Here is a 16,361-nt window from a genome sequence, read left to right on the forward strand (position 1 = left end):
AGAGGTCATATATTAGCCCACAAAATAAGTCTTAATAAATTTAAGAAGACTGAAATCATATCAAGGACCACAATGATATGAAAGTAGAAATCAATTTACAGGATACCTAAAACATTCACAAACATGTGGAGACTAAGCAATATCAATGGGTCACTCACATCAATGGGAGACTGAACCACCAATGGGTCAAAGAAACCAGAAAAGAAATGAAAAAAATATCTTGAGACAAATGAAAATGGAAATATGACACACTGAAACTAACAGAATGAATACCTACATTAACAATAAACACTTATATTAAAAAAAAGAAAGATCTCAAACAACTTAACTTTACACCTCAAGGAACTAGAAAAAGGACGAACAAATCTCAAAGTTAGTCAAAGGAAGGAAATGATGAAGACAAGAAAGAAAATAAATAAAATAGACATTAAAAAGGCAATAGAAAGGATCAATGAAACTAAGAGCTATTGTTTGTTTTTTGAAGATGAACAAAATAGACAAACCTTTAACTAGATTTACCAAGAAAAAAAGAGGTCTCAAATAAATAAAATTAGAAATGAATTCCCAAACATGTCTCTAAAAGCCGAACATTTTAATGGAAGAACTGGCAGCAGAAGCCACGTTTTCTGAATCCAAAGGTGGCCACGGGAATCCAGCTGCATAAACAGTGCTGAGTGGCAGGAAGATCAGTGTCTGGGGCTGGCAGTTGTTTTCTACAATAGTGGGATCCTGGAAAGTGAGGAAGTCTCAAAAAGCCTGGGACCTGCAGGTTTGACAGATTGATCAGCCCAACCAAGAGAACTTTAAACTGGATATTTAAGAAGAAAAGGGAAAGAACCCATGTAAAACTGGATCCAGGCCACAGGGGGATCCTCCCTTGGAACCAGAGGTGGGAAAGGCTACAGAGGGAAGACCAGACGCTATTTTCTCTCCTTAATTACCCACCGCACCTGATAAGTGGTGTCTTTTCCTTTTTCAATGCTTGGTGTTAAGAGTGCTCAGCCCTAGCAGGTTTGGTTCAGGGGATAGAGCGTCGGCCTGTGAACTGAAAGGTCCCAAGGTTCGATTCCGGTCAAGGGCACATGCTCAGGTTGTGGGCTTGATCCCCAGTGGGGGGCTTGCAGGAGGCAGCTGATCATTGATGTTTCTATCTCCTTCTCCCTCTTCCTTCCTCTCTGAAATCAATAAAATATATACATATATATGTATATATATAGAAAGATAGATTAGATAGATAGATAGATAGATAGATAGATAGATAGATAGATAAAAGAGTGCTCAATTCAATTGGCCCACACTGATGGGATAGGGAGGTTTAGGATGGACGTCAGATTCCCCTAGCTGACACAGCTTCCCCAGCATAGACAGAAAATACCATGTTAAGAAGTGCAAGGCAGAGCTTTCCTCACAAGTGAAGATGGAATGGAAGCTGTCCAGCATATTATCAGACTGGACAGTACTCCAAAATGAAAATTCAAACAGGCATTAACAAAAGGCACTACAACAAATTAAGAACTGCCTTTATAATGACAGGGCAGTTTATACAATGAGAACCGTGAACCTAAGTGTGAGCTATCATGTCCTGCTTAAAAGAGACCTTTTCCTTAAACTGTATGTACTAAAGTTATTTATTAAACAAGCACAAGCACAAACAACAACAAAAAATGTGCTAAAAGCTGATGAATGCAGTTGTCCACAAAACACTCAAATAAGTAGGCTAAGGTAAACCCATGTCTAGCTACAAATGTACTTAAAAGTTCACTGTGACATAAGCAGCAATTCAAAATTTTAAGAACAAACTTCATAAAAATCTCAACTACTGGATTAATAGAACATTGCAGTGGCCCAAATTATATCCAGTCATATTCTATCATAATCTATCTGTCTCTGGCCCTGGACAGGTAGCTTAGTTGGGTAGAGCATTGTCCCAATACCAGGGGTAGGCAACCTTTTTTTGGCCAAGAGCCATTGGATATTTGTAACATTATTCTTGGGCCAAACAAAATTATCACCTTAAAAATTAGCCTGCTATGTTTGGTTAAACATTTAATTAACTGACCCCTAATGCTTTGGCAGGGCCAGACCAAATGATTTCACGGGCTGTGGGCCGGACGTTCCCCAACCGGATTATGCCAAGCTTTCAGATTCGATCCCCAGTCAGGGACATACAGGAATCAACCCATGAATGCATAGATGGGTGGAACAATAAATCAATGTTCTCCCTTTCTTGCTCTCTAAAATTAATAAACCAATAAATATCTAAAATTAAGAAAAATCATAATCTACCTGTCTCCTACAGTCCAGGAGAGAGATTTTTAACTGTTTATCACTTGGCCTCCTCGCTCCTCACTCTGAAGAAGGCTATAAATTAATTTTCGGTGGCCCGAATACAGCTTACCAGGCAGTTATCCAAATGGGGCAGGAAACGAGTTCCAGTAATTTGATCTCCCCTAAAGCAAAATAAAGCCACCCAGAGGACAGGCCCTTGGAACACAGGAATTACAGAATGAAGGACGGCAAGAAGGCTCCCTTCTCCCCATCCAGCTTAGAGCCATGGAAACAGCCCCACAGTACCTGTACTTACCACTGACTTCTCAGCAGCTATGAGGTAATTTGAGAATACCGAAGTCTGTGCCCGCTTTGTTTTCGTTACATGATGGCAATCAGAGGTTCTCTCTATAATAACCTCTTGCAGTCCCACAGCTTACTGAGTGGGTGTGGAAGGAGTGGGATTAGGGCTGAGGTGCCCTGAGGGGCTGCTGCTGTCCCAGAGATGCCGCGGGAGCCTGGAAACCAGGGTTTTATAGCTACTTCCATTTGTTGTTTTAGATTTTGCCTCCAGACCCAGACTGAAAGCACTGCGAGTGTCTCACCATCTACTTTGCCATCTACAATGCTACGAACATTTCAGTAATAATGACAACAGTTAGAGCAACCAACGAATTACAAGTGGGCAAAATGCTGATGTAATGGAAACGTATACTGGTATATACAAATACTATTTAAAATAGGAAAGCCTAATCATTTTATGTGTTGTTAATTTAATAACACAGCACATGGTTTTTTATTTGCTTATTTGTTACTAGTAAAAAAAAAAAAAAGAGGCAGTTGTGGTGTGGTAATAGTGAGAAAGGCTATACACTTAACATGTGCTAACAAAGCAATATGGCTTTAAGAAAAACAATGTCACTTACTATTGAGTTAAAAGCAATATATCATTAAAATCATAGGAATTGATTATACAACTCTACTTAGTATTGGTAAGAGAGCACTTCAAATTATACACTCAAATTTGGCCATTAACTGTAATAGAGGAATTAAAAAAATTAGAATGCCCTTCCCTAGAGGAGGGGGACCAGCATGGTGAGGGGTCTAGAAATCAAGCCATAGGTACAGTTACGGAGAGAGGGAGGCATGAACAGAGTGCTTAGCGTGGGAAAGACAGGAAGGGTTGTCCTAAGAGAAGCCTCAGCATCAGAAAGCAGAGCTAAGATCAGTGAGTTTAATTATAGGGAGGTTTCTACTAACAGCTCTGCAACGGACAACCTTCCCACGTTGACAAGCAGTGAGCTCCTCATCACAGGAGGCAATGTATCGGAGAACGCGCCCCTCTACTCAGTAGGAGGGTGGGCCAGATGACCTTCAAACTTCCTTTGACTTTAAAATTATTTCATTATCTTTAACCTCAAATCTACTCATTATTGTTAGAATTGAAACAGCAATGCTGAGTCTAATTAATAAATCAATAAAAAATATGTCACCTGACGGCCTGTGTGGCTCAGTGGTTGAGCATCACCCTATGAACCAAGAGGTCTCGGTTTGATTCCCAGTCAGGGCACATGCCCAGATTTCGGGCTCCATCCCCAGTTGGGACATGCAGGAGGCGGCTGATCAATGATTCTTTCTCATCATTGATGTTTCTGCCTCTCCCGTCCTCTCTGAAATCAATAAAAATATTTTTTTAAAAAGTGACCCAGCCACTGAGTGTTTCAGAGTGTAGACATCTGTGGCTTCCGTTCAGGAAATGGAAAGAGGGCTGCCTTTGCTGTGACATGCCATGTGGTGAACCAAGCTCTGTTGGAATATATATTAGAGGTAAGGTAAGGAATGTTTGCTACAAACTACAGTCTTACCCTCATCTCTTGCGTGTATCCCAGTTCCATTTCAATCTCACCTTCTGACACTTAGTCCTAAAGACATAAAGAGCAAGGCCACCGGCTTCACCCAAAGAACCTATCTCTGTGTTCTCTTTCATTTTTAAAAATACAATTGAATTGTGTAATTTCATGCACATTCCAAGGGACCTTACACTCCCTATGTCATCTATTACACCTATAAAATATTGCACAGTGAAGAGCTCTGCAAAGCAAACAGTAAAACTTACTCAAACACACTCCACAGAACTGGAATTCTAATTAAGTTTGAACTTTAGAAAAATAGTCATAGTAGGAACTGTGACTGATGTTCGACTCCTGGTACTAAGTTTATAGTCATATGCATTGCTGGCACTTTAGGTCTCAGAGCTGACTTGGGAACCCATGTAGGCCAGTATCTTCACAGATACAACTACTAATAAAATGTATTGAGTCCTTGTAATCTGCCCAGTACTGTATTACCAAGGGCCCTCAGGTCAGCTCAATAAACCGAGCCCCTGGCCCCGAGAGAGTAAACACTAATATGAACACCCTCCAGCAAACTGGGGTTTAAGCAATCTGAGCAAGGACGATAAACCAGGGCTGAGCTGGAAGCGCAGCTGTCTGACTCCGAAGCCCCTGCTCTTTCTTATCCAGTGTCCTGCTCAGCGGCGGCACTTCAACACGACTGCACCCCAGGGCTGTGCTGAGAGCCCCGCCACCCTGGGAGCAGCCTGGGGCAGGCCCCTGACTCCCGGAGGCAGTCAGCAGCCCCAATCTGCTGTGCCTCTTGCAACTGTTATCAAGCCCAGGCTGGCAGGGCTATGACGGCTCACTTCACCTGTGGCTAATACATGTATAGTAAGACAGAAAGGGTTCCTACCCAAGCAATATAGCACAACAGTGGGTCTGTAAAACTTCCACTCTGGCAGGCATTTCTGAGAGCAATGAATTTTGACCATCTCTGCAAGGAGAACTACTCAATGCGACCCTTAGCTGTTTGGAATACATGCTAGCATAAAAGACATCCTGCAAGCTTCTATATATGTGAAAAAAATAGTGAAAATCCTTCACAGAATCAGTAAATCCTAACTGTACAAGAAATTCATTGATTCAGAAGTAACTCTAATTTACTCTTTATCTACATACTACTTTATATCGCCCAAAATTCAAAATTCCAGAAGCTTGAGTCGCCAAATCACAGTCACAAAGCCCTCATGAGTGCAAAGGAAATCTCTCAGAAAAGGGGAGGGACCCTTCAAAGCATACTTCCTCTTGCTGCCATCCACCCTTCACCTGCTGAGTGCCCAGTGCCAGGGCCTTTTGAGAGCTGGCACAGAAGCTCAGGCAGTGGCCAGAATGGCAGCATGCTGGGGGAGGAGAGAAGTCCCTGTGGGTTAGACCTGGGACTGAGATCTGGCACTACCTTTGGTCAGCTGCACACATCTGCCTCCTGTCACCTTCTGCCCACAACACGGGAGGGGAGGGAGGGGTGGGGCAGGCGGAGAGTGCATTGAGTGGATTTCCCTGCACCACGCTCTTATCTCTATTCTCCTCCAGCAGAGCTGTCACTTGTCTAAGAGGGGAAAGGCAGGGAGGAGGAAGAAAGGGAATGAGATGTGAATTTCTGATCTCACCAGCATACCCAAGAATTCAGTCCTAAGTGAAAGGCAAACACATCTCCACGTGACAAGTAGGTGCAGTCAGATGTCAGAGGCCTTTTGGCAAATTAGAAAAGATGGGACTTGTGCTTACCTGACTGCTGATGGACTCTTTCTTGGCCGAGCTCTGAGCTTGAGGCGGGCCCTGGGCAGGTGACAACCGTGAGGGGCTCTTCTTACTCTGCGGCAGCAGTGAGGACAGGAAGCCCACACGAGGCGACTGGGAGAGGGATGTGTTCCTCTGGCTGCACACCATGGCTCTGGACAGGCACACACACAAGGTCACAGGGCTGGAGGGGGAGCTGGGAGAAGCCGGAGCACAGGCCTGCTGGGCTGTGGACAGCGCCAGGGGCCAGGGCCTTAGCTGGGCTCACACGCCTGGGCTTTAAGGTGGCGTTATCCTCAGTTCTCTTGCTTAGACCAAAGAGAGCCGGCAGCCTGTCCGGCACAACGGGAAGTCTGAGGCTCTCCTCTGAGGGCTCTGGGAAAGCTCAGATGCTCTGTTTATATTCATCACAGGTTTGAAATGATGATCTGGATATACTGGGCTGAATAAAATACATCATTAAAATGAACTTCACCTATTTCTTTTTACTTTTTTTAAACATAGCTAAACTTCTTTAAATTATATTTCTTGGCGTGCATTCTATTACCATCAGATGGTGCTAGCTCAGAAACGAGAGCAGGTTCACTGGGTACAGTGCTTGGCCACATGCAGGTGGGGAATCTGACTGGGTTTGTGTCCTGACTCACCACTCACTCAGTCACTGTGACCTCTCCGTGCCTACATCTCTTCAACTGCTACTGCTGTTATTATTATCAACTGGGTCTTCTGTTTAGCTGGCTGTTTTTTAATGTCACTCAAATACCTCTCCCTCAATCTGCCTACCTCTTCAAACCCTCACACAGGATGATGCTTCTACTGTGGAACGCATCCAACCTGTGGCTGCCAATCTTTTCAACCATGAGGTACTGCTTCCAATGCACAAAACTTCACAAGGCTTTAGACCAGTGGTTCCCAACCTTTCTAATGCAGCGACCCTTTAATACAGTTCCTCATGTTGTGGTGACCCCCAATTTCATTGTTACAAATTGAACATAATTGATTAATCACAAAAACAATATGTAATTATATATGTGTTTTCTAATGGTCTTAAGCGACCCCTGTGAAAGGGTCATTCAACCCCCAAAGGGGTCGCGACCCACAGGTTGAGAACCGCTGCTTTAGACAGTGGTTGTATTTATTTATCCAGGTGGCACACACCCGGATGTGCAGGTCCCTGGAAGAGCTCGGCAGGCTGAGGACCTCAGAGGCCAGGGGAGCTTACTCAGTGAGGAAGCATTAACCATGAGTGCAGGAGGCTCTTGGGAAATTCTGCATCTCCAGGAGCAGGGGGCCCAGGTAAGAGCACAGGGGGAAGAGGGGAGGAGGGGGCTAGGCCCTCCAACCACGGGGCAGGGCACACACTCACAATTCCGAGTCCCCCAGGCGGTCCATGTTGGAGACGTAAGGCGGCAACTTGTGTTGGACCAAGGCCTTTTCTTCTTCTGGCTGTTGCTCCTCTTTCTTTAGTCGGTGGATTTCGGCTTGCAATGCAAAAAGCTGCAACGAGATGGGAGAGTTCATCAATGACATCACCCTGCTGGGAAGATTAGCCACATCACATCCAACACCCAACCTCACTGGTTCAAAAGGCCACTGGCTCTCAGGATGCCAGTCCCGCTCTCTGCCGACTGTGGTTGGGAAAAATGGGCGAGTGCAGCGGTTACCTGACTACAGTGAGGTGAGAAACTGAAAACCGTTAGATATACAAAACCCTTTTTTTTTTTCTTTTAATCATTTGACTCGCTTCCCTTTTATCATTTTACTTGCTTCCTCCTGAATTCACTGAGAAAAACAGCTCCACCCAATCCTGCTTTGCCCTTGGGAATCTACAAATCAGACTCTGGAACTCTCACGGAAAAGTTTAATTAAATAAGGTTCAGCATTTTTTACTGCTTGCCTGAAGAAAATTATACACACACACACCCAAAATCCAAGAATCTTTTTTTTTTTAATCCTCACCCAAGGATATTTTTCCATTAATTTTTAGAGAGAGTGGAAGAAAGAGGGAAAGACAGAAATATCGATGTGAGTGAAACACATCAATTGGTTGCCTCCTGCACACACCCTGACCAGGGCCCAGGCCAGGGAGGAGCCTGCAATCGAGGTACATGCCCTTGACTGGAATTGAAGCCGGGACCCTCTATCCATTGAGCTAAACCAGCTAGGGCAAAAAAACCAAGAATCTCAAACCCCAAAACCTAAATAGTTTATAATCTTCCTTGTTCTGAAAATCTTCCTGTTTCTAAAGAAGATCTTAAAGAGATCTTAATTTCAAGGACAGATAAATGCTCAACAGGCAAAATATAAAGGCAAATGTAGGTTTCTAAGTCCTGTCACTTTACCTAACTAGAGAAATGGAGAGCTGAGCAGACAATTAAATAATATCTGGGTTATAAACAGTACAGATATAAATATATGTGGAAAAGGACTGGGATCACAAAATAGACATACGAAAACAGGTCAGCTGCCAGGTGGCATGAGTGCACATATAGTCTTTTCCCTCTCAAAAGTACATTACTGTTACCATGTTGTTCATCCTTAAATGACTTAAAATATGAACCCTGCCTCTGGTTTTCAGAGGCTATTACTGCCCCCGAGTCTCCAACTGATTTTCTGGCGACTCACTTTCCTCTGAGATCAGTGCTCTCCTCTACATGACCAGCCCTCCACCGCCTCGACCTGATTTCAAACACGAAAAGCAAAAGTATTTCCAAGAAGCAAGTGTGCTCAGAACCAACCTTCTGACGTAGAACTTCATTTTCTTCTTGAACCTGGCTGGTCCTCTGGCACTCGGCATCAAAGTTCAGGATCACAGGCACTGGTGCACACAGTTAAAGAATAAGCCTGCCTGGGAAAGAACTGAGAGACCTTCCCAAACTCTTTTTTTTTTTTCTTCCCAAACTCTTGACACAGCAGCATCACCCCTGAACACAAGATGGGGGAATGGAGTACAGACTCAGTGCTATGGGGTCTTCTCAGCTTTATGAAGTAGTCTCTCTCCTCGAGGCCAGGCCTGGCCTGACTTCGTTCAGACAGACATACAGACACGTGACAATCTGCTGGCTAGCCCACAGAGAGTTCTCTCCCAATGCCAGCAATAAAGAGCCATATCCAGTGGGCTTCAGAGCCAGTCTAAGCATCGGCAACAGGCAGCTAAGAGCGAGCCTAGAGCCCAGGCTCTGCGGGCACGCTGCGGGCCGCTCCACCAGCTGGGCAGAGGGTCCGCCATTCGGCTTTTCTCCCTGGCAAAGGCTTAGACTGAGGAGCAAGCTTTCTGCAGTTTGTGCGGCCGCATGCCACCATGTGAGCACCCACAGTGTAGGTCAGCGTGCCCGTCTTCCCCAACCACCTCAAACAGCGGCAGCCAGCAGGAGCGCAAAGCAGGCAGGGCCTCGGCACTGAGGAAGTGAACGGAGGTTCGAATGGGCACTGTCTTGCACTGAAAAGACCTAGTGACAGTTCCCATTTCCGTAGAGGGCCCACGTGGCTGTGCCATAACCACCTCCGGCCTGAGCCGCTGCTGGTTTCATTTGAAAGCCCTCAGGATGCAGAGCAGCAGCAGGGCCAGAGGAAGGCAAAGCTGGCAAGAGCAGAATTCCCAGCAGCCACAACTCAAAAGGAAAGGGCACCCTCCCTACCTCCGCCAGCAGATGTTCCTCCTGCTGGGTGGGCCTCCACAATGCCCCCGTTATCAGTGACTCACCAGGCAGCCCCATTCAACCCAGACTCTTCTCCGCCCCCAGAGTCCCAGCCTACAGAGCACAAGCAATGGATAATGGCCCCAGGCCTGGGATCAAAGCATTTCCTGACAAAATGGGAAATATGGTAGCCGTAAATCATTTACATTCTCTCTCAAATAACCACACATATATTCTTAGAGCTGCTGTTTTCTGGCAACTTGAGGAACACTGAAGTCACTGTCAGAGAAAGCGACCCAAACACTAATCTAGGGAGGAAGTTCCAGCCCAAGAAGTGTTCTCATCTGCTACCTAATCCCAACAAAGGCAAGTGATAGATATCCTGGGGGGAGGGGAGGCACAGAGATGGTGCTCTCAAGGATGGCTGGTGTCGCTAAGCAGCAGCTGCATACCAACCCCTGTATCTGCGAAGAGAGGCCCTCAGACCTGCTTGAGGGCTCCTCTCTGAGCCCCACACTGGCACCCCACTGCTGCTACAGTCCCCCATGGCAACTATTACTTCAGCAGAGTGTCAGAACTAAGACTTATGATTCTCTGGCCTCCTGACAAAAATAACCACAATCTGTCCAGCCGCCTCACATGACACATGACAATGATCCTTGGGCATTTGGTGGAAGAACTGATTGCATCAGGAGCAGCAACCACTGATCACATTGTCTGGATGCATCAGGGTAGGCCCACAGCCCCAGGCAGCTGAAAGGATATGCATGCACTGAAACAGGACGCTCAAGAAGTTGTGCAGGGACACAATGAAGGTGTCGGCCCACTGACGAGAAAAGTAGGTAGCAAAGGTGGGGTTGGTGTCTGGAGATGGCAGGAAGGGCAAGACAAACCAATCCTTCCACTCGGCCTGGTTCTGGAGCTCCGTGGCCTGCTTTGCAAAGAACTCCTGAGCCTTGTCATTTCTGTTTGTCTGCCAAGACACAGAGGAGGTGGCAAGGAGGGGGAAGAGACAGAAGTCCAGAGGTAAGATTCGTCATCACTGCCTTTGAATATCAGCTTGCTAGGTAAGTGGCCAAACATAATCTACACACTCCATAAAATAAAGAAAATCATCAGTCAGTTCCTTGTAATTTCAAAGAAGTTGGTTTAAACCAGTGGTTCTCAACCTTCTGGCCCTTTAAATACAGTTCCTCATGTTGTGACCCAAACATAAAATTATTTTCGTTGCGACTGCATAACTGTAATGTTGCTACTGTTATGAATCGTAATGTAAATATCTGATATGCAGGATGGTCTTAGGCGGCTCCTGTGAAAGGGTCGTTTGACCGCCAAAGGGGTCGCGACCCACAGGTTGAGAACCGCTGGTTTAAACTGAAGTCCTGATAACTGCCATCCTAAAAATTAATTCCTAGTTGATTTTCAAACAATCTAATTAACTATTCCCCAAGGTCAGCTATAATCTTTATGATGCAAATTTTAACCCAGCTACTGATACTCTTTAAAACACCAGCCAGGCCCGGCCAGTGTGGCTCAATGGTTGAGTGTCAACCTATGAACCAGGAGGTCATGGTTCAATTCCCAGTCAGGGCACATGCCCGGGTTGCAGACTGGATCCCCAGTAAGGGGTGTGCAGGAGGCAGCCGATCAATGATTCTCTCTCATCATTGATGTTTCTATCTCTCTCTCTCCTTTCCTCTCTGAAATCAATAAAAACATATTTTAAAAAACTACCAGCCAGACTTGCATGCTTAAAACAAGAGGAGAAATTGAAATGAGGAAGACAAGTCATGTGATCTGCAGATGAGAAAGGAGAGGAGGGGATGAGGAAAACAGTCAAAAATAACTTGCACTGCGACTGTTTCACCCTTTCCCAGAGTAACACAAAGAGTCCTCTCTAGAAGTGAAAAGAAAATCTATTTCTGGATCAAATAACTCTTTCCACCAAGGAATCCCTGAATCAACAAGCACCTGAATTGTGTAGACAAGATAAAAGCGGAACAGGCTGGTTTTCAGTTTGTTGATGGTGGGTCTGTATATATCCTCCAAGCGGCTGAAGAGTCGCCGCTCCAGGTAGCTCCAATAATCCCGCAGGGCAGCCAAGTCATACACCTGCATTAACTGCTGCAACTGGTCCACAATCTTGTCCACCTAGGGAGAGAAGGTGGTGAAGGACGGAAGGGAATCCTCCCCTCATTCCACAGAGTTAATACAGCCTTTTCCTCTTGCTGTGGCTTCTGGATGTTAAATAAAAATTCAAGTTAGCTGTCTAGAGAACTTTAAAAACATATTACTGTAATAGCGCTTAAGTTCTTGTCTGATATTAGATATCTGGTTTGACCTTCCAGCAAGTGTGGAAATGTCGGGTGTTAAAAACGCTGACTCAGGAAGCAGGAGATACTGGGTCCGGGTCTTGGACAAGAGAGAGCAAGAGAACCTCCATGGTCCTCCTCCCAGCGCCACCATTCCAGGATTTCAGAGCTCATGGTGAGGGGCACTGGCTGACTCCTTCAAGTCATCCAGGCATCCCAGAGCCCTTGCAGCTGCTCAGTGTCAGCTAAAGAAGTCACCTCCTTGGGGGGAGCAATCACACCAGAGGAGCGGTTCTCAACCTGTGGGTCGCGACCCCTTTGGCGGTCGAACGACCCTTTCACAGGGGTCGCCTAAGACCATCCTGCATATCAGATATTTACATGACGATTCATAGCAGTAGCAACATTACAGTTATGAGGTAGCAACGAAAATAATTTTATGGTTGGGTCCCAACATGAGGAGCTGTATTTAAAGGGCCAGAAGGTTGAGAACCACTGCACTAGAGCATACAACCTGGAAAGGTTTATGGCAACCAGTACCAACCCAACACCCCCATTTTACAGATCAGGACACCAAGGCCTGGAGAATTGAGATGCTTTGCTTTGGCCACCAAGGAGCTGGTAATTCTGGCAAGACAAGAACCCCGGCCTCCCAGCTCCCCTCCGACTCCTGCTGCTCGCTCACTGCCTCTCTCAATTCACCTGTCAACATTCACTGAAGTCGGCCAACAGACACGTATAAATTCCGAGAGCTTCTCAACGGAAACTCGTGCCTTAGCAGGGGACATTTAACGTATGAAACTGTGCAGCGAGGTCTTCCTCAACTGCTGAAGCAACTCTGCCCAGGAGTCGCTGGCAAGGCCATCTTCAGCAAACACCGCCCGTGCGGGAACCAGCTCACCTTGTGGGCTGCAGACCCCGTGGCTCCCAGGGCCCTCGGGAGCCAACTACAGAGCCTCGTGTTGCCCAGATCCAAGCATCCACCCCGCCTTCGCTCCGAAAGCTCGTGCACGACCCCCTCCCCCGGCCAAGGTCTGCCAGCACCTGCTGCAAGGCTGGGGTGCAGCACGGAGCCCTGGCCCGGAGCGAGGGCACCTGGGCTGCAGCCTCCGCGAGGCTCCGGGCTCGCCCGGCAACTTCAGGCAAGTCACGTCCCCTCTCAGGGCCCGGTTCCTCATCTGTCAAGCGAGGGCCACAGCGCCGCTCCCGCCTCAGGGGGCAGGGCTAGGGAAGAGCCGGCTCCCGGCTCCCTCAGGGCCGCCTCCGCCCGCCTCGGCCCGCGCCCGCCGGCCTCTCACCCGGAACCCCTTCTCCTTGTCCGCCTTGATCTCGGCCTCCAGCTGCCGCAGCGTGTACGTGAAACCGCGGAAGAGCAGGTACTCGCGGACCAGCTCGTCTGTGCGCTCCACGGCCTCCGCCATCGCTGCGCGAGCGCCGTTAGGGGCCGCGGAACCCGAGGGACGAAGGGGCGGGGCCTCGGCAGCACGGGGCGGGGCCCGGCGCGGGTGCCAGTCACGCCGCGGCCGGCCTACCAGCCCGCACGCACTGCGCGCCGCACGGCTGTGGCCCCGCCCCAGCCCCGCCCCCCGCCCCGCCCAGCTGTTCGTCATCACCACCCTCCCCGAGGAGCAGCTGGAGTACGCGGTGCTCTGCTGAGTTGCCTGGCACCGCTGGCGGCGGCTTTGTCATCTGAGTTACTGAAAGTGGCTGCTGCCATCCAAGTCTAAGGGCTGGACCTTAGAGAACGTCCCAGATAGTCGCGAGGAGGGCAGGGGCCTGAGGTGCCCCGCTCATTGGCATTATATCACGGAATCCTCTGTGCCTGCTCCCATTTTGCAAATGGGGGAATCTGGAGTCCCAAGAGGTAAAGTGACTTGTATGAAGTCACACAACCAAGTGTGTCATTAGAGAGTTCTAACTCCCCCAAAAGCCCTGCTTTCATGAGTAAGACTAATCAATTACAAAACAGGATAACCAGGATACACTGTTAGGAGAAAAAAGGGCAAGTTTCAGGCCAGTATATATAATATGGTTCCAGTTTCTTGTAAAAAATAGAACACATAGTGTGTGTATGTGTTTGTGTGTACATTTTTAAAGTTAAGGAAGATTATACAGTAACCCTTTTTTCTCTAAAAGGTGAGATTAAAAGGAATTATCACTTCCTTTTTTTGTTTATTTGTTTGAAATTTTTACAAAATATATATATTTGTAACCAGGGAAATAGCCAATCTTTGACTCTTACTTTCCTCATCTATAAAATAGTGTCGATATCTACCTTGCAGAATAGTAATGAAAATTCAATAAGATAATGTAAAATGCTTAGCATGGTGAATAGCCCACCAGTAAAACTCAATGCTTGTTACCTTCTCCTCCCCTCTAATGGTATAGCTTTCTGTATTTGTCAAAGCACAACTCAGAATCATTGCTATCATTCTTCCCAGACCCTCCAACCCAACTACATGGAAATTTAGCTCCAAGGGGGCTCTGATCTGCATTAGAGAAACCAGAATAGATAGCATCAAGCAAGCCACAGCAAGGTGAGGTAGAGACTTGTTCCTCCCTCTCTGCTGCTTTACTTCTCTCCACCCAGACACCCTTCCTTGTCTGCCAGAGCAGGAAAGCAGAGTTGCTTCTGACAACTGGAATGACCAAACATATTCTACTTTGACTGGAATGTCAGGTCATCAAAAATGAACTGGGGAGATCCCAATAGGTAGCAAACACCAAAACCTCCCCTACAGGAATGTTGTGAGTTAGATTTCCCTGAGGGACCCTAAAGTGTCTACAGGGAAAAAGAAATCTGAAACAACCAAAATGTTCAACATTAGGGAAAAGCTTGAATAAATTATGCTACATCCATCCCATGCAATCTTATGTAGTGGTTTAAAATCATGTTTTTTCAAAAACTATTTAACTACTCAGAGAAATAGTCACACTATGGGTTAAAAATGTAAGATTAACACTCCAGGGGAAAAAAAATCTGGCAGTTTCTTATAAATTAAACATGTGATTACTATGTGATTCAGTAATTATACACTTGGGCACTTATCCCAGATAAATGAAAACTTATCTTCACCTAAAACGTTGTGCACAAATGTTCAAAGCAGCTTAATTCCTAATAGTAAAAAGCTGGAAACCACTCAAATGTCCTTCAAGTCATTTTGGTAGAAACTGAAATAATCAGGGCCAACAGGCAATACTGTGACCCAGAGCATGGCCATCCTACCTCACCTCCTCTGGATAAACAAACTGGTCCATCCATACCATGAAATACTACCCAGCAATAAGGAGAAATGAATTAGTGAGACATACACATAAATCTCAAGAAAATTATGCTGAGTGAAAAAACAAAGCCAATCCCAAAGGTTACATACAGAACAAAATGTGTGATTCCATTTATATTACATTGTGAAATGATAAAATTCAGATAATGTGGAGACCAGATTAGTGATTATCAGGGATCAAGGATAAGAATAGGTGGGGGCCTATGAGAGGGAGAGAGTGTGATTATAAAAGGGCAAAGAGAGGGCTCTTTGCGGTAATAGAACTGTTTAGTAACTTGACTGCGGTGTGGATGGGTGAACCTACAACATGTGATAAAATTGTAGAGAACTGCTGAAACCGGTTTGGCTCAGTGGATAGAGCGTCGGCTTGCGGACTGAAGGGTCCCGGGTTTGATTCCGGTCAAGGGCATGTACCTGGGTTGCGGGCATATCCCCAGTAGGAGATGTGCAGGAGGCGGCTGATCGATGTTTCTCTCTCATCGATGTTTCTGACTCTCTATCTCTCTCCCTTCCTCTCTGTAAAAAATCAATAAAATATATTTTAAAAAAAATTGTAGAGAACTAAACACACACACAAGTGTGTAAAAGTAAAACAGGGAAATTTAAATATATTGGCAGATTATAAGTGTCAATATTCTGATTGTAATATTGTACTAATGATCATATCATTTTGCAAGATGTTAACATTGCGGGAAACTTGGTAAAGTGTACATGGGATCTCTGTGTTATTTCTTACAGCTGCATGTGAATCTACGATTATCTCGAAATATAAAGTTTAATTTTAAGAAGTCTGATACAGAATTGTAGATGCAATATGATAGCTTCATATAATATTTTTGAAATATACATACACAGAAAATATTTACAATTATTGCCTTTAGGTAGTTGTGTTGGATTTTATGGGTGATTTCTGACTTTGTCTTTATGTTTTTTAATAGTTTCCAAATTTGTAGTATGAACACATACTCATTTTATTTTATAAATATAATGAATATCTTTAAACATAGCATAGTCATTTGTCATAACAACCGTATGTTAGTGCCAACTCACACAAAGATTTTGTCAACTAACCCCAAGACTTTTAAATAAGGACTACTGCTAAACTAGGAATTCCCAATCATGAGCTTATACAATTCAGTTTTGGAAACCAAATGCAGGACCTCACACCTGAACTCTGATTGTCAAGTTGCATCATTTCTCTGTTTCACAGCCTCCTCATCTGCAAGG

The 16,361-nt window shown here is 45.7% G+C and overlaps 1 protein-coding gene across 2 annotated transcripts in view; it reads right to left on the minus strand.

Moving 5' to 3' along the window:
- Nucleotides 1–13,271, minus strand: part of WDR91 (WD repeat domain 91) — a gene marked incomplete at its 5' end in the record, with an annotated part of 29,062 nt that extends 15,791 nt beyond the window's left edge. Inside the window, 6 exons of one of the 2 annotated variants that reach the window (XM_081102450.1) lie at nt 5,889–6,054; nt 7,267–7,397; nt 8,639–8,718; nt 10,280–10,511; nt 11,510–11,689; nt 13,149–13,271. In XM_081102450.1, coding sequence (XP_080958576.1) covers nt 5,889–6,054; nt 7,267–7,397; nt 8,639–8,718; nt 10,280–10,511; nt 11,510–11,689; nt 13,149–13,271 — 912 coding nt within the window. The remainder of the gene's footprint in view (nt 1–5,888; nt 6,055–7,266; nt 7,398–8,638; nt 8,719–10,279; nt 10,512–11,509; nt 11,690–13,148) is intronic. The other variant, XM_081102449.1, reaches the window with a different exon arrangement.
- Between the last annotated feature and the right edge of the window lie 3,090 nt (nt 13,272–16,361).

This window comes from Myotis nattereri (genome assembly GCF_964212035.1).
Source record: "Myotis nattereri genome assembly, chromosome: 11".
NCBI classification, from domain to species: Eukaryota; Metazoa; Chordata; class Mammalia; order Chiroptera; family Vespertilionidae; genus Myotis; species Myotis nattereri.